This window comes from Thamnophis elegans, chromosome 3 (genome assembly GCF_009769535.1).
Source record: "Thamnophis elegans isolate rThaEle1 chromosome 3, rThaEle1.pri, whole genome shotgun sequence".
Taxonomy (NCBI): Eukaryota; Metazoa; Chordata; class Lepidosauria; order Squamata; family Colubridae; genus Thamnophis; species Thamnophis elegans.
In genome coordinates, this window is record NC_045543.1 from 18,887,781 (window position 1) to 18,914,513 (window position 26,733).

The window sequence follows — 26,733 nt, forward strand, 5'->3', positions numbered from 1 at the left end:
AAGACCTCCAAAGTCCCTTCAAATTCTGTTATTCTGTTATAGCTTAATTAAATAATACATATAAAACTAAAAAAATATCTATAGGTCAATCTTCCCTCTACTACTACAATGCTAGGGAGCACATTTTGTCTAATGATCTTCCACTGGAACCCTCTTTAGATCCAGACTCAAATCATTTGAGTGGGGTTGCAGAGGACTAAGCCCTAAGATAAACTTGTGCATCACTCATATAAATCTATGTCATATCTTCCACATCTATTATTCACTGGCTGCCTTCATTACTTCTATCACCTATGCTTCGCTGCCAATGCCATCCGAGAAATAGTAGTGAAATACTCTCCTAGCCAAAAGTATAAGGCGAATGGAAGTTACGGGTACAAATATTGTTGAAGCTGAGTGTAGAGCAGCTTTAACAATGTTGAGGAGCAGCAACAACATGAGAAAGCCAATGATAAGAGCAAGGATATGCTTATTCTGTCCTTATATGACCACAGTGTAGACTTCTTCAGATGACTGTCACCTGCAGAGCTGAGAATCAATCAATCTCAATCTCTCTCTCTCTCCCCCCCCCCTCTCTCTCTCACACACACACACTCACTTTTTGTAAAATAAACGACAAGCTAAGTCTGATAAAGCAGAAAAGCAGAAGGTAGACAGAATAACCTATATGCTTTTAAACTTTTAGAGTGAGATGACACTATAGAAGCAGAAAACAAACCCCAAGATCAGCAGAGAGAAAAATTATCTCTAGTCTGTTGTGCTATGCTGGTTTTCCCTTTGAGGGAATCTGTATGGAAAGGAGTGTCAACATGTATGGTCTTCTCATCTGCTATAGTAGTCAGCATTATCATACCAAGCATCCATCACTTCATTCTGTGTGGCCCAGACATGTGAAAAACAATTTGGACAAATAAATTGTTGCCCATATTTCCTCACTGTTACTTATTTCAGACCCAGACTATTATGTAGTTTCACATACCTACTGAATACATACATATCTAACCATGCACACTCTGTAGATAAAAATGGCGGTTTTTTTTTTTACCAGCAGCTATTGAAACAATCACATATAGATTCATACTGACAGAAAATGAACAGTATAAATAGTATCTGATCCAACAATTCCTTGTGTCATTTATCACAAATAAAATATACACTCTCATAGATTAAAGGTTTATCCCATCTTACAGAGGGGAGAGGAATGAGCATTTCGGGGTGTGTGTGTGCTCTTTTCATTGTTCTTTTCAATTCAACTGGAATTATATAATTTCAGTTTCCAGATCATATATTCACATGCACCCTGATCAAAATTTTTGCAGCTCCAAAAGAGAGTGGGCTACAATTGATTAATTCACATAAATTCCAATCTACTCTCTTGTTTATTATAGATGGTGGATCATATTGATCATATCATATCTTCTGATCTGGTTTCAAGAACTCTGCCATCCTCACTTGTCTCAAGTAATGATAACTGCAACATGCAATAATCTTTTCTGATACATTCTTGTCATCAAATAAACACAAGGTTATAATTTGAACGTTGTTTGAAGATACCCTCTAGAAATCAAACTGGTCTTTATAGTGCAACCCAAAGCATCTTTGCTCAAAATGGGACTTACAGGGCTAACACCAGTCCCATTGTGAAAGTCTACTTCAGACAGTGTAACAAATTGGGCAGCAAGTTGGAGCCCAGTCATTTTGTGAGTCCCTGTTGGTGCAGTCACCTCACCACACTTAAAACACAGAGGTCTTCTGCTCCAGTTGATCACTGTTCAAACATTGCCTCTGAAACATCCTCCAGACCAGGGCACTGAATGGGCTACAATCCCTGCTGCTGTGGACAGATGACATAGCCACACTATAATATGTCATTCTGAGGATTCCCTCAATGACACATTCTGTCACATAATTCTGATGGCCAGGAAATGTCCTGGGGGACAGGAGTTAGGTGACCACCAGTGAAGGCATCTGCAGAAGTGGGAGAAAGGGGCTAGAAATGGATCCCTTGAGGCCACCCTTTGGGTCTTATTCTTAATTATGAAACATCACTGAAGCTTCACACAATCTTGTTCCACTGAATCATGCTTGGGATTGCACTGCAAGGATGACTTGTATTTTGGTTACCATCTCAGTGCTATTCAGTGTTGTGACTCATTGCGTTATACCTGTGGTAGTGCAAATCACATGTGAACAACGTAATATTGGTTCATATTTTAAAATATACAATAAGCGGTGTCCTTTTGTGATGATCCTGTAATAAATAATGTTGAAAAACACTATTTCTAGGGCAGGAGGCATGGAGTCCCGTTTCATGAGAATATAGTAATTTAGTATCAGCAGACTGGTTTGAATATGGCTTCATGAGAACTTACTTCAGAGTTAACTTACACAATCCTATGCTCATTTATGAGGAAAATCCATGAATTTAGTGGGACTTGCCTTTCTGAGTAAACATGCATAGGATGAATCCATAAGCTCTCCCTTCAGAAATGAAAAACAATATAAATTCATGTTCACAGTTACAATGAATGAGCCACAACAGGATATTAAACAAGACACCAGTCAATTAAGCAGAAAGCATTGATCATATATTCCATAATGATCCTTGGCCATGACACAGGGTATTTCAGCAGACAAGTCACAAGGCCACACGCTTCACAGAGAGTTCACTTTAAATCCCCCTCGGTTTCTCCTTGAATTGACTTTTTAATGCGGAGTAACATGGTTGTGAGCCATTGATCCAAGCGGGATATTGAATCAAATTCTTTAACCTAGTTAGAGGTAAAGGATCAGGTGAGTCACCAAATTCAGCACAGAATTCACATTTCCTTTTCTTTCTTTCTTTTTTGCGATTTTAAGAACTTTGCCCAAGGGGAAAACTATAAATATATGACCATCATTCAGTTACCCAAAATTAGAAGTAGAAAAGAATAACTGTGCATATTGCAAAACCATTTTCAACACCACCAACCCACTCATTTGAGCAGCTTTAAGAATCTGGGGTAAAAAAACCTGGAAGTGAGTCAGGTTTTCAGCTTCCTTTTTGCCTCCCCCATGGAAGAATAATTTCCTACTGGAGGAGGAGTGAGACTGTGTTGCACCTGTTCTTATGGCCACCTAGAATACAAAGCATCCAAGAAAAATAATGGGATAACTGAGGAAGAACAGAGTTATTTTTCCAGCTTTCTCCTCTCAGCCACCAAGAGGCTGACAAATACCACTGCAGATTAACTGCATGCCTCCTTACAAGGCTGTTTCCCTCTGAGGCTGTAAATGAATGTTGCTTGATTCCTGGCAATCATTCACACACAATCCCACGTTCTTCACCCCATGCAACCCTAAATAGCCCAGAAATTAATCAGATGACCCTTAATAACCAGAGAGTATACATGTTCCACTGAGAAAAGACAGCAGAGTATTCCGACACAATGAATTTTCCATGAAATAAGGCAGCAATTGGAAATGGATCTCCCAAAATGCCCGGTCCTACTTTAGCACTGATACCATTTATTTTACTTTATTTAAATGTACTTTATTGTGAACATTTAAAAACCAAGGCAAAGTATGATGATATCATCATCAAAATATTGTACATAATTCTCTCACTCAAGTTCTACAAGTCAAATGAGTTAGATTCAAATCAAATTAGCTCCCTTGAAATCAGTGAAGCGGGTTAGTTATAATTTCAAAGCCAATTGCTTTCAGTGGAAACTAAATTTTACTGAGGGTGCATCTGATACCCATTTAAATAAGACCCACTGAATTCCATCTAGATGTGCATCAAGTTGGATTGTAATCTGATGCCTCTGTTGCTTGATTGCACCAGTTGCTTCGTTGTGGTTCAGAAATGCACATAAAAAGTTAACATTTTTCTTATCTAAAACTCAGTTCAAATGTTTAATTAAAATACTAGATCTACTTACTGCTTCAGTGTATGCATCACAATTTTGTTCTTCATGAGCTTCCAGTAATTTCTAGCAAGACAATATAACAAGGTTATTAATCAAAATGATCTTTTTACTACATTTTTTATGAAGGATGGGTATGTGAAAGAACTCTTTCTTTATATAGCCCTATGTTATGCTGTCTGTCTGCCTATTTATCTATCTACAGCTATCTGTTTATCTATTTATATTTACCTACCTAGCTACCTACCTATCATTTATCTACCCTCTATCGTATCTATATCCATAAATTTGAGGATTTCCATATTTTTGATGCCTCTCTTAAGTATTTGTTATCTAGTCCAAGAGGACATTTAGCACATCTTCTGCATGGATTGACTATTAGTAATACCTCCCAACCTTCCTAGTATCTTTGATGCTTCTCCTTCCTTGTTTTTTTACAAAAATGTTCTTGACTGAATCCTCAAACTCAAATACATGAATCTCCCAAGAGAGTATATAAGAAGAGACTTTGGGAGGAGTCCTTTTGCAGGACACAACCATTCGTAATAATCTGGAGAGCTCCTTGTCTGGTCTGCCTTGTGTTCCCGTGTCTGTTGGAGTCTGGGTTGCTGCCAACGTCTTGCCTGTGAGTCGTGTTTGGGCTTTCAGCCAACAGGATTATAATTTCTGTGAATAAAGAGTGGCAAACAGCTAAGCCTGTGTCTGTGTTCATTACCGGACGGAGGGGGCCCAGAACAACCCTTCATCAATGTTTAATAAATATAATACTTCTAATTAAGACTAGCAATCATACATCAATTCTGTTTTCAGCACAATAAAAAAGCATGCTGTTTCACTTACTTTCAATAATTTACATTCTCTTGAATCTGTGAATGCTGGGAACATTTCTTCATATTTCTCAAGAGCCAGCTGAAAAATAGCAATTGCATTTACTTCGTATCGAACAGGTGTTATAATAGATCCTATTAGATCCTAACAGGTGTTATAATAGATCCTATCGAACAGGTGTTATAATAGATCTTATCTAATTCTGCCATGTTGAATAGCCATTCAACAGCATGACATACACAGGTTATGCTCAAAACAATGTCAGATGTTTTGATGAATCTGAGTGGCCACACATGCGCCTTTCTGTAAAGTGACAAATTGGGATATTTTTAAGATTACACTAAACCACATTTAAGAGAAGAAAGCCCCCCCCCCCTCCAATATGTTTGTCAGAAATGGAATTGCATGACATGTTCTTCACCTGAGGAATAACAGGGAAGATAGTGTCAGCTATCCTAGGTGGAGTAGTTATAATAACAGGATCTTGCAGATCTGATTGTGCTGAATCTCCTCTTTCTTCTTATACAGGTGAAACTCGAAAAATTAGAATATCATGCAAAAGTTCGTTTATTTCAGTAATGCGACTTAAAAGGTGAAACTAATATACGAGATGACTCATTACATGCAAAGCAAGATAGTTCAAGCCATGATTAGTCATAATTGTGATGATTATGGCTTACAGCTCATGAAAACCCCAAATCCACAATCTCAGAAAATTAGAATATTACATGCAATCAATAAAACAAGGATTGTACATAAAACAATATCGGACCTCTGAAAACTATAAGCATGCATATGTACTCAGTACCTGGTTTGGGCCTCTTTTGCAGCAATTACTGCCTCAATGTGGCATGGCATGGAAGCCTGTGGCACTGCTGAGGTGTTATGGAAGACCAGGATGCTTCAATAGTGGCCTTCAGCTCTTCTGCATTGTTCGGTCTCATGTCTCCTATCTTTCTCTTGGCAATGCCCCATAGATTCTCTATGGTGTTCAGGCGAGTTTGCTGGCCAATCAAGCACAGTAATCCCACGGTCATTGAACCAGGTTTTGGTGCTTTTGGCTGTGTGGGCAGGTGCCAAGTCCTGCTGGAAAATGAAGTCAGCATCCCCATAAAGCTCATCTGCGGAAGGAAGCATGAAGTGCTCCAAAATCTCCTGGTAGACAGCTGCATTGACCCTGGACTTAATGAAGCACAGTGGCCCAACACCAGCAGATTACATGGCTCCCCAAATCAACACAGACTGTGGAAACTTCACACTGGACTTCAAGCATCTTGCAGTGTGTGCCTCTCCATTCTTCCTCCATACTCTGGGTCCTTGGTTTCCAAATGAGATGCAAAAGTTGCTCTCATCAGAAGAGAGGACTTTGGACCACTGAGCAAGAGACCAGGTCTGTTTTTCTTTAGCCCAGGTAAGATGCTTCTGCCTGTTTGTTGTTCAGGAGCGGCTTGACAAGAGGAATACGACATTTGAAGCCCATGTCCAAGATCTGTCTATGTGTGGTGGCTCTTGATGCACTGACTCCAGCCTCAGTCCACTCCTTGTGAAAGTCCCCAACACTTTTGAATGGCCTTTTCCTGACAATCCTCTCCAGGCTGCGGTCATCCCTGCTGCTTATGCACCTTTTTCTTCCACACTTTCCCCTTCCACATAACTTTCTATTAATGTGCTTTGATACAGCACTTTGGGAACATCCAACTTCTTTTGCAATTACCTTTTGAGGCTTTCCCTCCTTATGGAGGGTGTCAATGATGGTTTTCTGCACAACTGTCAGGTCAGCAGTCTTTCCCATGATTGTGATTCATACTGAACCAGACTGAGAGACCATTTAAAGGCTCAGGAACCATTTACAGGTGTTATGGCTTAATTAGCTGATTAGAATGGGACACTTTGAGACTAGAATATTGCATCTTTTCACAATATTTTAATTTTCTGAGATTGTGGATTTGGGGTTTTCATGAGTTGTAAGCCATACTCATCACAATTATGAAATCACAGCTTGAACTATCTTGCTTTGCATGTAATGAGTCTATCTCATATATTAGTTTCACCTTTTAAGTTGCATTACTGAAATAAATAAACTTTTGCACGATATTCTAATTTTTTGAGTTTCACCTATATTTCAGTGGATTAGGGAGGTGTCCATCGGAGCTGCCTCTGAATACTATACAGTATATCTATTGGGGACTTAAAATATGTTTCACCCTCGTCACTTTGGTAAAAAAAACTTTGCATATCTCTGTCAAGGCCATCTTCCTTACTCCCTACAGAGAGATTGCTTAAGCCTGTCACATCCTACAATTAGTCCACTAAAAGTCATTCAAGTTGCTTTTTTCTGCTCAGAAAAAATACTACGAAGTCCATATCTACAGTTTATGTTTAGTTCTGTCTATGCATCTCCTGCAGCAGGTAAATTAATTCTCAATTTGCCATGAACTGCAATTCTTGCAAAACGCAGCACTATGTGAATATTATTGGCATTGCACGTTAGTGTTAGATTGGAAGATTCCATAAAGTAATAGTGATACAAACATCTGCAATGGCCAAACATGAGGCTTCCAGCATTTTCAATTGTTTTCAGGAAATATGGCCTTGCGGTCAATTCCAACATCTATTGTCTGAAATAATGAAAACATTGTTTTTGAATCGATTTGTTTGGTATTAAATTCGAAACTATGGGTCCATATTTGCAAATGACAACTCTGGTTCTAACAGGCACATAAAATGGTCAGCTAATCATATGGCAAGTCTAGAAAGCAACCTTATCATTCTTGTAGCACTCCTATGTTTACACAGCCATGTTTACATAGGAATGCACAGAAAAGGTACTCGGATTAGAAATAGCAGTTAGCAGTTAGACTTATACCGCTTCATAGGTCTTTCAGCCCTCTCTAAGCGGTTTACAGAGTCAGCATATTGCCCCCATAGTCTGGGTCCTCATTTCACCCACCTCAGAAGGATGGAAGGCTGAGTCAACCTTGAGCCGGTGAGATTAGAACCGCTGAACTGCAGATAACAATCAGCTGAAGTGGCCTGCAGTACTGCACCCTAACCACTGCGCCACCTCGGCTCTTCTGCAGAACTTCTGTGATGTTTCATGTAGTAACAACAGGCATTATTGATAGTATGTAGCTAATAAAATATTTTGTTTATTCTTGGGATACTATGGCATTATGATCTCTATAACTATAGTACATTAAAAAAAACCTGCACTAACCTTCGCGTTCAACTCATCGACAATAAAGTGACATAAAGCTGCTTTAAAGAAGTAGTCCTTTGCGCTGTGCTTGAGCAATGGATTATCCATTGTACTTGTAGCAATCTAGGGGGATAAAAATTACATTTATAATTGATAAAGTATGAAAAAGCAGAACATGGTTGAAAATATTTTAGTTCCTTGAGAATGCCTGTTCTCATATTTGATATTTTCCCACTAGATATTTTCCTACTACAAAAGGACCCGATTTCCAAAGTTCCCAGGTGTCATATTGTTCCTTAAATTTCTCTGTAAGACCTGGCATTTTAAATACTTTTTAAATTTTATAACACATTTCCCCACAACGGGGATTTACATATATTGAATCTCATGCACTTTATTGCTTGGGAAAAGCTCAAACAAGCAATAGAAATCTTCAAGCATTTCATCCTAGCCAGGCATTCTTATCACTTCATCACTTACATTCATACTAGTAGGTTAGAAATTAGATATTAAAGCAGTTTGTAAGGATAACTTACAATTTTCAGATTTTAAACATTGAAAATACTGCATAATAATAACTCCCATGATTTATTTCCTGCAAGAACCCTTTATTTTCTTTGGCTCCAATTACCCAAAGCAATAATCGTCCTTCAACTCTTAACACTAGAAATCTTTTTGCCTGAATTATTATGCATATACATGTAATCCAGATCTTCTTTCCACATATACCTTGAAATGATGCACTGTATGTTGTAAACTGAAATTTCTCTGACGGTTTAAATTAGAAGAAAATCAGTCCACTTGCTTCACTTGGCAAACTGCAGAAGGTTAGTGCTTTGGGTTCCCAGTGAATGTAGCCAACTGACCAGTTGAAAAAATGATCTGCCCCCTGGAAGCTCCATTTCAGCCTGCAAAGGGCTGGGGGAGGCCCGTAGAGGCCCAAACAGAGGGGAGGATTCACCCTTCGGAAGCTCCATTTCAGCCAGCAACGGGCCAGGTGAGGCCTGCGGAGGCCCGAATGCAGCATCAGAGGGGCGCACGTGGCTGAGAGGCTGCAGGGGAGACGGCTTGCTAGAACTTCATAAGATAAGTGATCCAGTGCAGCAGGTTGGGTGGTGGTGGGGAAGCAATTGGGGGGAGCATGAAGTATTTCTGTGGGTCAGGGAGGCCTTGGGTGGTCTTAGGCAGGTGGTCTGTTCCATCACTAGCCCCCCCCCCATGGTCTTCCCCACCCTGAAATACTTCATGTGCACTTAACGAGCCTCACATTCTATTAGCGAATGTGTGGGCAAAAGGAGATTCACTCCCACAAATCCTCGGATTACAAATGGAATGGGCAGGCTCCATTACATTTGTAACTCGAGGATTACCTGTAATTAATTTTAGTTATGAAGACGAAATTTCTTAAGAAATGTTTAGTGTCTTAAAATGAATGTTAAAGAGTTTTCCTTTTAAGGTTAAAGAATTTAAAAGATTATATAGATTTTTGTTGAGATAAATGTTGGCAGTTTAGAAAGATTAGAAAGTGTAAGTAGAAATATCTATCATTTCCTACAAGAGGAGAAAAAACTGGATTTGGTTAAGAAGGCAATGTAAACTGCTTTAAACAAAGAGATTTTATTTGGTCTTATTTCTTTTTGGTATATCGCTTCTGGTTGTTATCCTTGAAATAGGAAAAAATGAAATATAGAATTTAGTTTGAAGATTTAATAATTTTATAGTTATAGAACTGGCTTGTAATAATTATAGGTATTGTAAAAAGTTGAGGTCGTAAATGTATTAGTATTATACTGTTTGGAAAGTCGGAAGTCAACATCTTTTGCAATAGTGGAGTAGCTCGGGTGTAGGATGAGGGTGAAGGTTTGTTCTCCGAGCTTGTGGGTTAGTTTCCAAATGTTTTGTCACCAGGCTAGGTAACATCTTCAGCAGAGTTTAGGGGATGTCTGTCTCACAAGACCCTCACTAGACATACCCATACATGAAGCCCTTATAAACAGAAGAACACTGACATTAACATCCCCTAAACTCTGCTGAAGATTTACCTAGCCTGGAAACAAAACATTCGGAAACCAACCCACAAACTCAGAGAACAAACTTTTACCCTCATCAACATCTTTTTCTCTCCTTTTTAAAATTGTTTAACCTACACTCCCACGCCCCTTTTTAATCTTTATTTTATTGTATTTTATGCTGTAATATTAAACTTTAATAAAACCTCTTTTAAAAAAGGTTAGTGCTTTGATTAATTTGTACTCCGTGCCTCTGATTTACAGTTCTCCCTTAACAAACCAAATGGTAGTGTACCTACCTGTTCAAAAATTTCAACTGCTTTCGGATATTGCTCCAACTGGGCAGCATAAATAGCTACCTTCAGCAGACACTTATTGGCAGAGCTAAAAGCAAAAGGCATAATGAACTGAAGAGCACAGAAATACAGGTAAGAAAATCAAATCGTACCCCTGTCAGGTGGCACTCTGGCTAAAAGGATCTGACCTATTTGAGTAAAGATTCATTCTGTTGATATTCATACAGAGCCATCTTCTGATATTTCTCTTCTCGCTAGCTAATCATGAGAAGAACATTTCTGAACTCTGTATTTTCATATCACAATTTCCATGCAAATAGAATGCCAAACCAAAATTGTTTTGGGATCTGAATGTTCTTTTAAAGCATTAATTGAGGGAATCATAAAATTTCATGTCATAGTCACACAAGAAAAAATAAAACCCAAAACAAAATAGAATGAATATAGATGTAGACAATCAGCACTAAGATTGTCTTTTATGGAAACTTGCCTGTTAGATTCTTCCCCTTTGTAATAGTCTGCAGATTGTTCATAGTGGGCGATGGCCTAAAAAGAATTCAACATATCCACTTACAATATTATACTTGGACATTGTGGTGACAGATTAGACAGATTCAGACCATTTCATTACTGTAGGGATTTACAACATTTTCACGGTATTGCCCAGCCATCACTGGAGTGAGATAAAACCTCTCCACACCACTTTTAAGATGTTAAGATGCTAACACCATCCAGGTTTACAGGTGGTAAATTCATGATCAAGATGTTCTTTTTCAAAACAGATAGGAAACTTTTCACATACCATATTTTTTGCTCCATAAGACACACTTTTTTCCTTCCAAAAGTGGATGGAAATGTCTGTGCCTCTTATGGAGCGAATATGAGCGACAGGCAGCAGCAGCAAACAGTGGCAGCAATCCCCGCTGCCTGGAACAGCTGATCAGCAGTATTCTGGGAAGCTGATCCAACCGCCGATCAGCTGTTTGGAGGCGAAGACTCCAGCAGAGGCAGCAGATACGGAGGAGGCAGGCTGTTTGCTGTTTGCTGCAAGGATGCTAGCCAAATGAATACCAGATGGATGCTGGGAGGCAGAGGCAGATGTTTTTTTTCTTGTTTTCCTCCTCTAAACCTTGGTGCAGTTTATGGTCAGGAGCGTCTTATGGAGCGAAAAATACTGTATATTCATATGAAACTATTTCTTTCCTATTTCATTTACTATACATCCATACAGTAGAGAGTTGATGAGTTAAATCCATGAATTCAAGTTAAATAAGCGTTAAATGACATTCTGTGATCACCAGGGCCTTTCATTTAGCTATGAAATATGAAGTGATGGGCTCCCTCAATTCTTCCAAATGTAATGGCACCTCAGCAAAGTATGATTAGGAATTAAACCCAAATCCTTTCACATTGGCTTACCTTTTCAATGTCTACCAGCTCAGATTCATAAATCTCTGCAATAGTAATGTGATGCTTGGCAGCAATAGTAAATCGGCCCTGAGAAGAGAAAAAATTGGCCCGATGTGAAAGGGGGAAAGCAACGAATACAAACTGAATACAATTTGAATTCATGACAACACCAATAGGAAAGGTATAAATTGGAATCCCAACCTAGCACTTCGGGGGGGGGGGGTCTTACCATATCTGTGTAAATATCGATGGCAGCATTTAAGCAGTTGATAGCCTCTGCATTGGATGCATTTGGAGGGAAACAATGAATACAATCAACTCAGGCATCCAAATGTAATCATTTTGTCAGTGCAAGAAAGCGGACGGTTTGTAACAGCACATTCAACAACTAGATTCTCAGCTATTTTTCTATGCAATATCCGCTGAAGACAAACTTTCTTCATCATTTCCTGCCAGCATTGCAGACTGCAGATTTATAGGATATTCATTCATTCATTCATTCATTCATTCATTCATTTCTTTTATGATGAAATCTCAAAGTCCACCAAGTGAAAACGGATGCAAAAACATACACCAGAGTGAAAGAATTGTGTATTCAAAGCTCTGTTTTGAGTGCTAAGGAATATATCTCACAGTCTTCCTACACACAAAATCCCCACTCCTAGTTATTCCTACATCTCTTTATTTCAGTAGCTTAGTTTGGGCAAAAAATGTGGAGTGAGAAACTATATTTATTGCCCCATTCACTGCAAATCATAGAGAAGTCAGCAGTCAGATCTAGACCTACCTTTTACCCATCCCTGCTCTGCTCTTGCTCCTATTCAGTAATGCCTTTAAAAGAATTGATGCTTTGGTGTGATACAGATTTCTAGTTTCTAGAGTTTTTCTAGAAAGCAAGGTAGTCTTTGCTTAATGACCAATTGCTTAGCAACTGTTCGAAATTATGATGGACGTCCCAAAAGGTACTTACAAGCCAATTTCAAAGTTCGGGTGGCTGCACTACTACCACTCCCCCCCCCCAAGTCACATGAACACGTTTTGGGTACTTGGTTTTCCCGTTTATACAGCCAATTGCAGCATCATGTGGTCAAAGGCTGCAATTTTCAACATTTTTTTTGCCAGTTTCCAGTGTTTACTTCTCCAATATCTCAGGGGCTGCCACAAAGAAGAGGGAGTCAAACTATTCTCCAAGTCACCTGAGGGTAGAACAAGAAGCAATGGGTGGAAACTAATCAAGGAGAGAAGCAACTTAGAACTGAGGAGAAATTTCCTGACAGTTAGAACAATTAATCAGTGGAACAGCTTGCCTCCAAAAATTGTGAATGCCCCAACACTGGAAGTTTTTAAGAAGATGTTGGATAGCCATTTGTCTGAAATGGTATAGGGTTTCCTGCCTAGGCAGGGGGTTGGACTAGAAGACCGCCAACTCTGCTATTGTATTGTATTGTAAAGAAGGAATAGCAAAATCTGGGGCAGAGTGAAAAGAGGGATCAGCCTAGACTCCCTGTATAAGCACAAAGTCTAAGTCCCTTTGAGTGCCATTGTCCCTTTTCTAACTCTAACCAGATGCTGACAGTTAGTTGAGAAGATTCATGTGCATAGGCTTTTAGTAATAAATCAGCTTAACTGAACTTTCATGTGTAGACGTGGTCTTTTGCATCTGAGAGTTACCCGTTTAATGACCGCCATCACTTATAATCATAATTCAGTCTCAGTTATGGTTGTAAGTTGAGGACTACCTATAGGTCATTGGAAAGAACTAATTGGTAAACTCAAAGGGACCTAAGATCTCCATTCCCATTACTGGAGACACTTGCAGGAATTTGACACTTGTCTTTCAGGTGTCCCACCTTGGGTTTTTCCATCAGAATTTCTATGTAAAAGAAAGTCTTATCTTTAAATTGAAGATATGTGTGCATTAGCTCTTCTTGAATTACAGGCAGAAGGTTTAGCATGTGATGATTCATTAATTGTGATTTTGTCTGTTTCTATTGTGTCCAAGTTCTTTTCCAGATCTTTTTGAATGGCATCAGGTTTTATTGTTGTTGTTATTCTATAACTGCGAGCATGCACCATTCCATATTCAAAACAAGGAGAAGACAGATACTGCACAGGGAAAGGTAACCATCATGGATAAATCCAGTTTAGATTAGAGCTTTAATGTAAGTAGAAGACTGTACATTAAACAGCTTTGTCCAACATGTTGTCCTCCGTTCTATCATTACAGCTCTTGAAATTCCAATGCAATGAAAGCCCAGTATACCACAAGTGAGTTATGACTGTAATGGAGTTTGCCCATAACAATTGTCTCATGACAGTGGTAAAACTGATTTTATGACCTTTTTTTTATAGTGATCATTAAATGAACATCGGAGTCAAATGAACATTGCGGGTATTAAGCAGATCAATGATTTGCTGCTGAAATGCCGATTTTCAGCAGACATCGTAAAACACAGTCATGTGACTGTATGATACTGCAAATGGCTGTAAATGTGCCTGGTTGCCAAGTGACTGAAATGTGGTCACATGACTGGGGGAGGGGGGAAATGATTATCGGAACTTTGAATTCATAACTCCCTGGTAGGTCCGTTGGAACTTCGAACAGTCACTAAGCGACCAATCGTATGTCAAGGACTACCTGTGTTCTATGGATAATAATGTTATGTCCAAATTAATGTTTATATATATAAAATATACACCCAACATTATATTTCTCATTAATCTCCAAATTCCTTCTAATTTTCCCATAAACATCTTTTTAATCCAATAATTAAAACTTCAACATCTCAGGAAGTGGCAGGACAAAGTTAATGATCAGCAACATATTTAGGTGTACATTAGCCAAGCAGATTTAGTTTGGGGAAGGGAGGGAAACCACACAAGCATTTTTCTTAATCATATTCAAGAGAAAAGAAAATTGGGAAGACATATACTACATTATAGATATATATCTACACTCACACCGTTATCCCATCATGGCTAATGAACAACTGCATATAATGTAAATCAGTATTGGTACAGCACTCCATTGATCTCAAAGCTCTTTAGATGCTTTCAGCATTATTTATGTTGATCTGAACGTAAGTGAGTTTTTTGTTTTTGTCTGGAGCTTTATTTCTTTTAGCACATCCTTATAATCGGAGATATTCCTATCTATCTTGCTTACCAAGAAGAAACATCACAAGGAAGCCACTCTGCCCCCAATACACCTTACCTTGAGGATCTGCCTTTTTGTAAGCGTTCCCCGCGTCAACGAAACAGGTGGCTGAATCGTGTTTACTCTGCAACTGCATGTGGAGCTTTGCTGCCTGACAAAATGCATTCCCTGCAGCTGAAAGAGAAACAGGGCAGCATTTTGACATCAAAAGTAGACATTTGAACCAGAAACAAGCACTTCTCCCAATTCTCTCTCAAAAAAGAATTTAAGGATCTGCTACTGAAAATCTACCAAGATTTTAATTGGGGGTGCTGCTTCTTTTGACAAAGATAAGGAGCCTGACGTTATTTCCACATTTCCCTACCTGCCCTACATTTCCCTACCTGCTTCAACCACATAGCTGCTCAATTCAGCCACGGTGCTTTTAAATCCCATCTTTTGAGATTATCAGTTTCTCTAACTAAATGGAAGGGAAATCGGAGGCTTTGGGTTTGTTCAGCCTTTTCCTTTCGGCAAGAATTTTAAGTGGATGAAAGTAAGTTGTGGTTTGGCTACATGGAGATTCCATTATTTAGATCAGTGGTTCTAAACTTTTATGAATCCACGGCTTAATATTGAATAGAACAGTAGTTTCTGTAGCACATTAGAAACAGAATGGAATAGGAATAGGAAACCTATTCAGAAATATACTAGTAGTTCATAAAGACAACCCAAGATAACTGTTCAATGAAATTAACAGTTTGTTGTGGCCTGCCAGCAGCCAGCGGAGCTGGTGGCAGACTCAGACAGTGAGGAGGTTGGGGAGGAACATGGGCCAGTCCTGGAGTCTGGGGAAGGCTCTGATGAATGCTCTGCGTCAGAGGCAGAGATAGGGCCAGGACTGTCTGACAGTTATCAGCTGCCTTTGGAGTCAGAGATCAGTGGGACAGAAGAACAGCTGGAGCCTGTTCCCGATGTGCGCATGCGCAGAGCTGCCAAGAGAAGGGAATAGTTAAGAACAAGGGCCGACTCAGGAGTAAAGGCACAGGTGGACAGTGAATGGCCCCTCCCATAGGGAATAAAGAGTATCGAAAGGGGAGTGGAGTTTGCAGGGGACAATTTGTTCTCTTAATTGGTTTGTGACTCTCCAAGACTGCTTGCCAAGTATTTTCTTGTACAGCTTTGCGTTTGGAAGATATTGGGCTGGCAGCTCTCCATGCCGGATAAGGTCTGTGATTGTAAATTCACCCTTGAAAGACTGTTTGCTGGGACTTTGCTGGATGTGAATGAAAGGAATTCACATTAGCTTAATAAAAAGGAGTCTTAATAACAAGGAGTCTGCTTCGTCATTTTGTGAAGCCTAGGTCAGAACACAGTTGTGCAACCAATTTTCCTATACATTGACTTAAAACAAACTAATGGCGAAAATACTGCTCCTCAATTTGTATATCATGGAGTTAAAAATACAGTATGCATAATAATTTCTGAGGAAGCATGAATTGCTCCTTTTTATTTTGATTGATTGATTGATTGATTGATTGATTACATTTATATGCCGCCCTTTTCCCCGAAGGGGACTCAGGGCGGCTCACAGTTCAATCAGGGAAGGGGGTACAGACAGGGGGATAAAAAAAGACAAGACATAACAATACAAAATTTAAAAACACACAACAATTTTGGGAGGAAAGGGACTCAGATATCAATGAAGAACTGAGAAAGGCAATTTACTGTATGCAGAGATGGATGGTTTTTAAAGTTCAACGCTAGTGAGTCACAACTTGAAATATCAGATAAAGCAGCTAAATCCCCAGCTTGTGAACACTTCTATGTGCAATTAAGGCATCTTATTTCAGGACAATGACAATATTAATCCCCTCGACTATTGCAACGGTATCTGAATTTTCTAGTAAGACTGAGGGGCCTATAAGCCAATTCTCAGTAGCTCCAATCAACATGGCCATTCTTGAAGGGAATTGGGAAAACTGAAGTCAAACAATATCTGAAGGATTGCAGTACCCTCTCCACCCGTTGTAGTGTCCTTTATATTTATAAAGAAGATAAAAATGTCTATATATACCAGTCCAGTTTTTGGCTATCTTGAACATATTTGCAGCTCTTATGTACATTTCACACGCTTCTTCTAGCTTTGAATTTCCTCTAGGAGAAATAAAAGAAGACACAGAATTTAGTAGATACCGTTGCATTATGAAACAGCCAAATATGAAACATATTCAAAGAATACAACGAAAGGTTGACAGAATAAACAACACAGAAACCAGTTCCCTATAAATAGTGCCTGCTGCAAGCAAGGAATCCTTGGTTTTGTTACTGCATTGGAAGCATAATGAGTACCCGAAAAAGTCATAGGGACCTTTGACTCTTTACTAATATTCCCTCCTGACACAATCAAGCTTTTTTTGGTCTCACATATATATACATGTTATATACATGTTACTTGAATGGATCTAATCACAGCAGCATGCAAAAAACTGGATTGTGGAGCCCCTGTAGAAGAGAACATGGGAGGCTGTATTGTTTCCATTTCAGTACTAACAAAATAGAGCCAGACCAATATTAGGTCTAAGACATGGGTGTCAAACCCACAGTGTCACGTTGTCGTCATGGGACATTTTGCGACATTCTTCTCTTCACGGAGCTGGGGTGGGCATGGCTTGCATGTGACGCATCCAGCCCACGGGCTGCCAGTTTGACACCCCTGGTCTAAGACGTTGAACTAGAAGGGGGAGAACTAAATTGAAATCTCCATTCAATAGAGCTTCTGGATAATATTGGGCCAGTCATTCTCTTTGCCCAACCTACTTCATATAAGTGCTGCTATTAAGTATAAAACAAGGGGTGACCCCCCCCCCCCCCCCATGAAAATCTTCTTAAACTCCTAGAGCAAGAAAATGGGATGTAAATAAATACATAAGTACGGGGCAAGATGCAGTGTTCCCAGAAAGAGAAAAAAATGAGCCACACCATTTCCTAGTTGCTATTAAATAGTGCTTTAATATTATAGTAGCCTTTTTTCAAGTGAACATAAAGATAGTAAGAAAGTCCATAAAGCTAAATTGGTCATTTATACTAAGTGGGAAGCCGATCTATTTATAGATGAGATTGTTTGTAATGTGATTATACAATTTTTAAAAAATCACTGGAATTACTTAACAAAAACAAAGAATTAGGTTTATCCTTAATTCGGTCAGGGGGCAATATTTCTGTTAGCTTGCCAATCTGGAAATTAAAAAAATAAACATCTATTGTAGGGGTGTCAAACTTGTGTCATCATGGCGGCATCAAGTGACGTATCAGGACTTTCCCCCCGTTCCCTAAACCGGGCCGGGGGGGGGCAGGGCCAGCACATGACGCATCCAGCCCGCTGGATGACACCCCTGATCTACTGCATTATAAAGGTAGCCCTCAACTTACATCCACAATTCAGCCTAAAATTTCAGCAAGACATTAAGTGAGTTTTGCTTCATTTTACAACATCTCTTGCCAGAGTGGTTAAGTGAATCACTGCAGTGGTTAATTTAATAACATGGTTATAAAATGAACCGGGCTTCTCCATTGACTTCGCTTGTCAGGAGGTTGCAAAAGGTGATCATATGACCCTGGGACACTGCAACTATCATAAATACATGGCAGTTGCCAAACATCTGGATTTTGATTATGTGACCACAGGGATGCTGCAATGGATGTAAGTATGAAAAGGGTTATTAAGTCATTTTTTTCAGCGCCTTTGGAACTTCGACCGGCCACTAAACCAATGGTTGTAAGTCAAGGACTATCTGTACTAATAAGTATACCTGCACACAGTCCTAATTTTATTCCATAAGCATACAATGAGGGGAAATGATTTATAGCAGATATACAAGTATTTTCTCAGTAACAAATTTAGGTGAGAGAATAATCACAGTGTTTTTCAGAAGATGAGAAGGAATGGATGGGATATGATTACACAGAGTTAATGGGCCACCTTATAGTATGTGCATGCGATATGATATGGTGGGTAGGGAAGCTACAGCTTGCTTTATTGAGCGTTGTCCATAGGACCCCTAAGGTCCAGTTCTTATTCCAGCTGTTGGGCTATGGTGGTTGAAATCCCTTATGCATGTCTAATATGTTTGTGGTATTAACTGAATTGGCCACCTTTTTTATTGTTACATGCACCCTTTTTATTGTATTTTTGCGTAATGGTATTCAGGAATGACCTTGGGAGGAAAAGCTTCAGTCTAGACAACCATCAAACAAAAGGTATTTCAGCCCATATAAGTTTTCTGAAAAATACAAGCAAAGAAGGGAAGAGGGGCTTTCAGATTCTCTTACTGTAATCTTGTGACGTACCCGTGGTTCGCCCATGAGGCCAATGTTGAGAAAAGACACGGACACGAGCTTTCTCGGGATGGGACGACCCAGATTGGGGTCTGGGAGCCCCTTTTATTGAGATAGGACAAAGGCAGGAGGAGCAATCAGCATGTGATTTAAGACAGCCTGTCAAACTACAATTGCTAATCTACTGCTCAGGGAAGTTCTGTCTATATATGGTCAAATCCTGGGCGTCGTTGGGTAAGGCACATCTAGAGTGAACTATCAGGATGTTATGTTATGTTATGAACTATCAGGATGTTATGGAGTTTGTTTTTTCCTGTGTGGTTCAGCGTGGCTGTGCATGCCCTGTTATGCACTGGGCCATGGGTGACCGCCACACCTACACAAGGAGTTATATGACAACATAATCTTACAACAAATTTAGTGTTAATACAGGTAATCAGGGGTGGTATTCACTTACTTTCCCTACCGGTTCGCAAATGTGCGCCCGCGCATCGACACATGCGCACCCGTCAATGCATGAGCACAGCCATTGACGTGTGCACTTTGCCTAAATTTTGATCATATGAATATGGGGGCGCTGAATCAGCCATACCTCCGGCCACAGGTTGCAAATTCATTTCTTTCAGTAATGCCATAAATTTGAAAGGTCGCTGAAGAAATGGTCATAATTCGAGTACTACCTAATACATTTTGTATGGTTCTCACTTTGTTAAAATAATAAACATAAAACTAATTACTCTTCCTGATCATTTTTATACAACTAGTTTTATTGCTTTTTAAAGTGCAAGTGAACCTTATTTCATTGTCAACCCTTTTTAGTTTCACACTTATATTTTTAGTTTGTGGGTTATTCACAGTTGGATGTTATCGCTGGGAAAACAAACTAGAAAATCTGAATTTAAATAAATGCATACCTAATTAAAAGTAAACGTTTCAAAAGAGAAGTCTGACAGAACTAAATCCGTGTTATGGTTATTGTAAGAGAAAACTCAGCTCCGCTTGCTAGTTTACATGCAGAAGTAACTTCTGTTAGAAATTTGTAATGATTGATTGATCGTTTACTGTTTTCGCAGAATCATAAGAAGATTCCTAAAAACTGCATGTTCTCTTAAACCATGAATTAATAGTATTATTAGTAAAATATGCCTTAAAACTACCAGAGTCCCTACCAAAGCGTGTTTTTTTAAAAAAAGAGAATACTCTATTTTTTGGTTACATTTCCTAACCAAAAGGCCACAAGAATTTGCCTATGGCTTGTTTTAAGGATCCAAAATTCCTCCTGCCTGTCATTCACACTCAGCCAGCAGAGTATGACTTGCTGATATTCAACCCAGAGGGTTGAGAAGAAAGCCACCCATCTCCAGATATGCTAAGCCAAAAAAGCATTGCAAATCAAAGACAGCACAGTAATTTTCATTTTCCTGATTTAAAACTAGTGCCACATTCAGTGCTAAACCAGGGCCAAAATAAGCTATTTTTTGCTGCTTGTCAAAGGTGAAAAGTACTTCCATGCCAGTTCATTTCATGCATTCAACTGACCAGATGAATCTATTCAGAAGTAGACTTAAGGCAGGTGGGCACGTGATACCTTGAATTTAAACTTTACTACAGCCATTTACAGCACAGAATAATAATATAGAATATATGGAAATAATATATTGTAATAAAAAGAGGCAGACATAAAAAGCAGTTATAGGATAGCAAAGTGCCCCAATCTATATTACAGGGAAGAAGGAAGAGAAGTCAAGATATCTTATCAGTAAACCGGGCCAAAATAGAAATATTTAGGTAAATAGCTATAGTTTTATTCATACCTAAATGAATAAAGTATGGATACATCTAACATTATAAAGCTACCCTATATAAAATATATTAGGCAGTGCATAAAACCTCTAAGTATTAGTAGGCACTAACAGCTCCAGCACGAATTGCCTTCCTACGTATTGGAGCAACTCCTACCAACTTATCTTGACACCAACAATGACAAAAAATCACAAAGGAAATTGGTAGACTCAACCCACAAACCCATTTGCACTGGGCTGAAAAGGTTGGAGAACAAATGGGGATGGGCTGCTTCCTACTTCCTGATGTGAGCAGCAGCTTCGTAAACTTTACACAAAACAGATATAAGAGTCCGTATCGAAACATCTGGGTTCAGCAGTTTTAAGTAGAGGGAAGAACAGCAAGTTCCAGACTTGGAGAAAGAAGGTTAAATTCCTGAAGAGCCTTACCCGCCCTCTCTCTCTCTCCCTAATGTGCCTCTCCACAAATACTACAGCATAGCAGTAACTGTAGTTAAAAAAAATATTCATGTGTTGGAGCGAAATAAAAACAAATGTCAAGACATATCGTTGAAGAACTTGCAATTTGGAAATGCAAGGAGGATGAACTACATCAAAATTTACAGATAGCAGCATCTGGTGCCAATTGTCATTGACAATTCATTTCCAAGGTAAAAGATAGAGGATAACTGAGACCAACCTCTGATGAGTATTTTCTTCAGAGTTACAGCAATTCCTGTCAACCACAGCAACAGTACTTACTGGCACCCCTCCCAGAATCACAAAAACACCAACATTTGTTTTCTCTGCATTTATAAGAGAATCAACTGGTGCCATAATTTTTCCCTATTTTTTTTCCTTCGGTACAACAAGCAGAAGCAGCTCCACTGAAAATGGGAACATTATGTATGAGAAACACAGAGATGCTTTTCCCAGTGTAGCTGTCTCTCCATCTGTATATTTTTTTAAGAAAGAAAACACTGAGATACAGGTACATAATTGGATCCTATACTATAATTTACGCTATTTATCTAGCACTAATCCCTTTAAGAAAGACAGAATTAAAGGTTATCTGACACCAGATAATCAATCAACTGAAAACAAATCCTGAAATTTTCTATGTATAAAATAGAAAGCAGATGTGGAAAGCGTTCAGTTTGAATTAAAAATTCTCATCCTAATTCTCATTGCAGCAACTAAAATCATATATAAGCAAAATTATTATGCCAATTTAGACTCTAAGTGGGATTTGACTAAAAGCTTTCCCTACAACCAAGAAAAGAAAAAGCCCGAATTATTAATGCACATAATTTGGACTACAATTTGGAATAGCAATCAAGACATGGACTGTACTGTCTGAATACAGTGGTTAGTTACCTCAGTTGCTATTTAAGAGAACTGTCCGAATAGACAAGCTGGGGCAGTTGGGTAAAAAAAGTGAAAACATACATGATTTCTCCTTTTCTTTTTTTCCCCCTATTTAGAGGCTGTTTTACCCCTGGCCTCATAGGCTAAACAGAATACCTCTTACATGTAATCTTCAACATACAACAGTTCATACAACCATTCAAAGTTACAACAGCACTACAAAAAGTGACGTGTAATTATTTTTCCCACTTATGACCTTTGCAGCATCCCCCTGATCATGTGATCAATATTCAGATGCTTGGCAACAGCTTCATATTTATGACCGCTGCAGTGTCCCAAAGTCATGTGATCACCTTCAGACAAGTAAAGTCAATGGGGAGGGCAGATTCACTTAACAACCGGTTAGTAACTGCAGTAATTCACTTAACAATTGTGGCAAGAGAGGTCATAAAATGGGTCTTAAAAAACTCACTTAACAAATGTCTCACTTAACAACAGAAATTTTGGGCTCAAATGTGATCGTAAATCGAGGACTACCTGTATTTAGTAGCTTTTTAATTTTCTTTTTGGCATTTATCTCCCTTGGTGGCATGCAAAACACTAAGGGAACTGAAGAACAGCAGCAGTATAGCAATGCTAAGAGTAAACAGCAAAACAATATCATTAGCAGAAAAGAGATTGAAGTGGTAATTATTGAAACAGTGCCATAAAATCATCCTAAAGGGTTCTTTTAGAACCCAACAAATTGTATAAACATTAATTATTAAATATTATTAATATTGTTGCATTAACTTAGGCAATTTCAGGGACTAAATGACAGTGCAGTTGTGTGGGGAGGGGGATGTTGAATGTTTCCCCTCATTTTATCTTACCTCAGATCTTTGAGGCAGATTCCTAAACTTCATGACTAAGCAGAGTCATGAAATATGGCTTCCCCAATCCCAGACTAGTAGCTTGATTAGTAAACCACTTTGCAGACATGCAGATTCTCTTTCAAAATGAACTCCTGGTGGCTTTCTGGGCATGTCCATGTAGTTTTTCAGCAACATACAATAGTAATAATATTAATAATATAGAAATGCTATGCGCTTATCTTCTTCCAGGGTGGAATTTTGATTTCCCTCCTCATATTTTCTGGCTTCTCATCCTTGTGCAAAGTAGACGTAACCCCGCTTAACTTTATAGTCCACATGAAGTTTGGCTAAATGTTGCTACTTTAAGGAACCACACAAAACACCATCCTCCTGATACTCACCAATCTATTAGTTTTCTCAATTGTGGATCAATGAAGAACCATAAACAGACATTCTTTTATCCTCAAGGTGCCATGAAAGGGAATTACTGACAAATTACAGAAGATAGCCTTTATGTCTGCTGTAGTTAAGCTGCATAGCATTGTAACAGTACATTGAAGATTTAATAATCGTCCATAAGCTTTCATGATTCACAGATTACTTTGCCGCCTTCATGAAACATTAGTCTCAATTGACTGGGGTGGAGGGAGGGTGGGGATGGTAGACAGAAGAACCCAAGACTATGTTATACAAGAAATCCAACCAGACTAATGGAACTTCTATGCCAAACTTAAATCGGTAGAAAATAAAAAATTAGCTTATTTGCAACACAAGTTTCTATGGAGATTCTCAGTCATCCAGGTCATGGTTGTCCCAAAGGAGTTTTTTTTTTCCCAAGAAGCAACTGGTTTTTCTGTTTTTTCTTTGAAGACGTTTCACTTCTCATCCAAGAAGCTTCTTCCGAAGTGAGAAGCAAAATGTCTTCAAAGAAAACCTGGCATAAAACCAGCTGGGTGACCTTGGGCCGGTCACTTTCTCTCAGCTCTAGGAATAAGGCAATGGCAAACCAGTCCTGAAAATCCCTACCAAGGAAACAACAGGGACTTATTCAGGCAGTCTCTCAGAATCAGACATGAATGAATGGAAGGGGGAAAACTTTTTAAAGACTCCAGGCAACATAATTAAGGCCTTAACTCCAAACAGTACCTTTATAGAGTTAGTCATTAATATCCTTTATATACCGTATATGTTAATAATAGTTAATTCTTATCTGGCTATTTATGAGAGTTTTAATTCAACGTGCCTGAAGGTACTGAATTAAGAAACCTAGTATATGTTTAAGACTGTATGTTAAAAACACACTCTAGAGGGGGTTAATTATTATGAATTTAAAATATACATTTGAGCCATCTTAAGCACTGCTTCTGATGGCAGCTTTATCATATCTACACCTCTCACTGACCTTACCTATATAGGTAGTCCTCGACTTACAACCACAATTGAGCCCAAAATTTCTGTGGTTAAGGGAGACACGTGTTAAGTGAGTTTTGTCCCATTTTATGACTTTTCTTGCCACAGTTGTTGTGCGAATCACTGCAGTTGATCAGTTCGTAACCTGGTTGTTATGTGAAATCGGGCTTTCCTATTGACTCTGCTTTTGCCAGGAGGCGGCAAAAGGGGATCACTTCGCACTAGGATACAATAAAGGTCATCAATACAAACCAATTGATTGCCAAGCATCTGAATTTTGGTCGCATGACCCTGAGGCTGCTGCAAAGGCTGTTAATGATGAAAAAACGGTCATAGGTCACCACTGTAACTTTGAACAGTCACTAAATGAACCATTGTAATTTTAGGATTACCTCCGCTGACTCCCGCTAAATCTCCATCCCTACGGCCGCAAGTCCATAGCTGCATTAAATCCCAATTACAATTTCACCAGAGTCCTTGTTCTCATTTCGTAGACCTCTCAAATGTGCCCTGTCACTTCGCAGGCTTCCTGCAACCCGCCTTCAGACGTTCTGCAGCCACGGCTTGACAGGTGGCAACGTCAGATTAAGGGTGGGAGAGGGAGATCCTTTTACTTACAACCCTTGAGGGTATGTAGAATTAAGTCCACATTTCTTTCCCCACTCGCAACAGCTTCGGCCCTCATTGACTCGGGTTCGCCTCTTCCACGGTGCAGCTCCGAGCCAGAGGCTGAGCCCCTATTCCAGCAGAGCCGCCCTTTCCCCCTATAAGCCACCCCAGCAAATTCTCCCTTCGCCCCGGGGTGCGTGTACGTGTGTTGATGGTGGGGAGCACAGCATAAGGATGCTGGCGCGGAGGGGGCCCGGATGAGAAGCCCCGGAGCTGTCTGGAGGTAGCGCCGAGGAAAGTCTCCTCTAGGGCCGAGGATAGCGGTGCCTTTTGCTCCCTCCCTCTCTCCCTTCCTGCCTTTTCCCGCCGGCTGGCTCACCCGAAGAACCCCCGGAGGAAAGAATGGGAGGATTTGACCCGCTTCTCGGCCTCGGCCAGGAGCTGCATGGCCTCCCGCTCCTTGTTGCCCGCAGTTGAGGCGTCCATCTCGGCGGCGCGCAGAGGAAGGAGGGAGGAAAGACGGGGCAGCCGCCTGCGATGCTCTGATTTCTGGCGAGGGCGGCGTTGGGGTGGGAGGGAGAGGGAGGCAAGGAGATGAGAGCGGAGATCCGCCTCTTTCCTCGCCGCCCGCCTCTTTCCTCTGGCGGCGGCGCTCGTTTGCCGCCCCCTCCCTTCCCGCTTTAACACCCGCCCCCTTCAAGGAATTATCTGAGCAACCTGCAAATGGATTCACCTTTATGACGTCATGAAGCTCTCTTCCCCACAGGCAACACGGCTGGAGCCCTCTCCCACCCACCCGCCGCAGAACTATGTAACCCAGAGTTTCTCAACCTTGGTGACTTTTTAAGTCCTGTGGACTTCAACTCCCAGAATTCCCCAGCCAGCCCCCCCCAACTATGTAACCCAGTGTTTCTCAACCTTGGTGAAAAGTCCTGTGGACTTCAACTCCCAGAATTCCCCAGCCCCCCCCCCCAACTATGTAACCCAGTGTTTCTCAACCTTGGTGACTTTAAGTCCTGTGGACTTCAACTCCCAGAATTCCCCAGCCAGCATAGCTGGGATATTGGGAGTTGAAGTCCACAGGACTTAAAGTCGCCAAAGTTGAGAAACACTGATGTAACCTCACTATCTCCTGGGGTGTGTGTAGGTAGGTAGGTAGGTAGGTAGGTAGGTAGGTAGGTAGGTAGGTAGGTAGGTAGTAGGTAGGTAGGTAGGTAGGTAGGTAGGTAGGTAGGTAGGTAGGTAGGTAGGTAGGTAGAGGGGAACGGACACAAAGATCTCTGCCTTTTCTGCACTTCCCCAATGCCATATGGAAAAACTTTCCTCCCGAAATACTGACGAACCCCCTTGCCTTTCATAAAGGACAGGAAACAAATACAGGTAGTCCTCTACTTAAAAGCAGTTCATTTAGTGACCGTTCAAAGTTACGACGAGGCTGAAGTGACTTACGATCATTTTTCACACTTACAACCTTTGTAGCATCCCCGTGATCGTGTGATCTGTTAGGTAAGCTCCCCGTTGGGAGAGCGAGTACGTTCAGAGAAACGTTGTGAGAGTTCAGATCAGCCCAGCATCTAAGGAACTTCA

The 26,733-nt window shown here is 40.0% G+C and overlaps 1 protein-coding gene across 2 annotated transcripts; it reads right to left on the minus strand.

Moving 5' to 3' along the window:
• Positions 1-25,707, minus strand: LOC116505294 (beta-soluble NSF attachment protein). 2 transcript variants are annotated; one of them, XM_032212457.1, is made up of 11 exons: positions 25,526-25,707; positions 16,864-16,943; positions 14,865-14,981; positions 11,880-11,926; positions 11,660-11,737; positions 10,731-10,786; positions 10,244-10,328; positions 7,954-8,058; positions 4,749-4,817; positions 3,924-3,974; positions 1-2,771 (listed from the first exon to the last, which is right to left on the minus strand). In XM_032212457.1, exons 1-11 carry the CDS (start codon positions 25,630-25,632, stop codon positions 2,667-2,669), a joined length of 900 nt encoding a protein of 299 aa, XP_032068348.1. In that variant the 5' UTR covers positions 25,633-25,707; the 3' UTR covers positions 1-2,666. The 2 variants fall into 2 exon arrangements, with proteins under 2 accessions (XP_032068348.1, XP_032068349.1); XM_032212458.1 differs by lacking the exons at positions 11,880-11,926; positions 25,526-25,707.
• Positions 25,708-26,733: the final 1,026 nt, after the last annotated feature.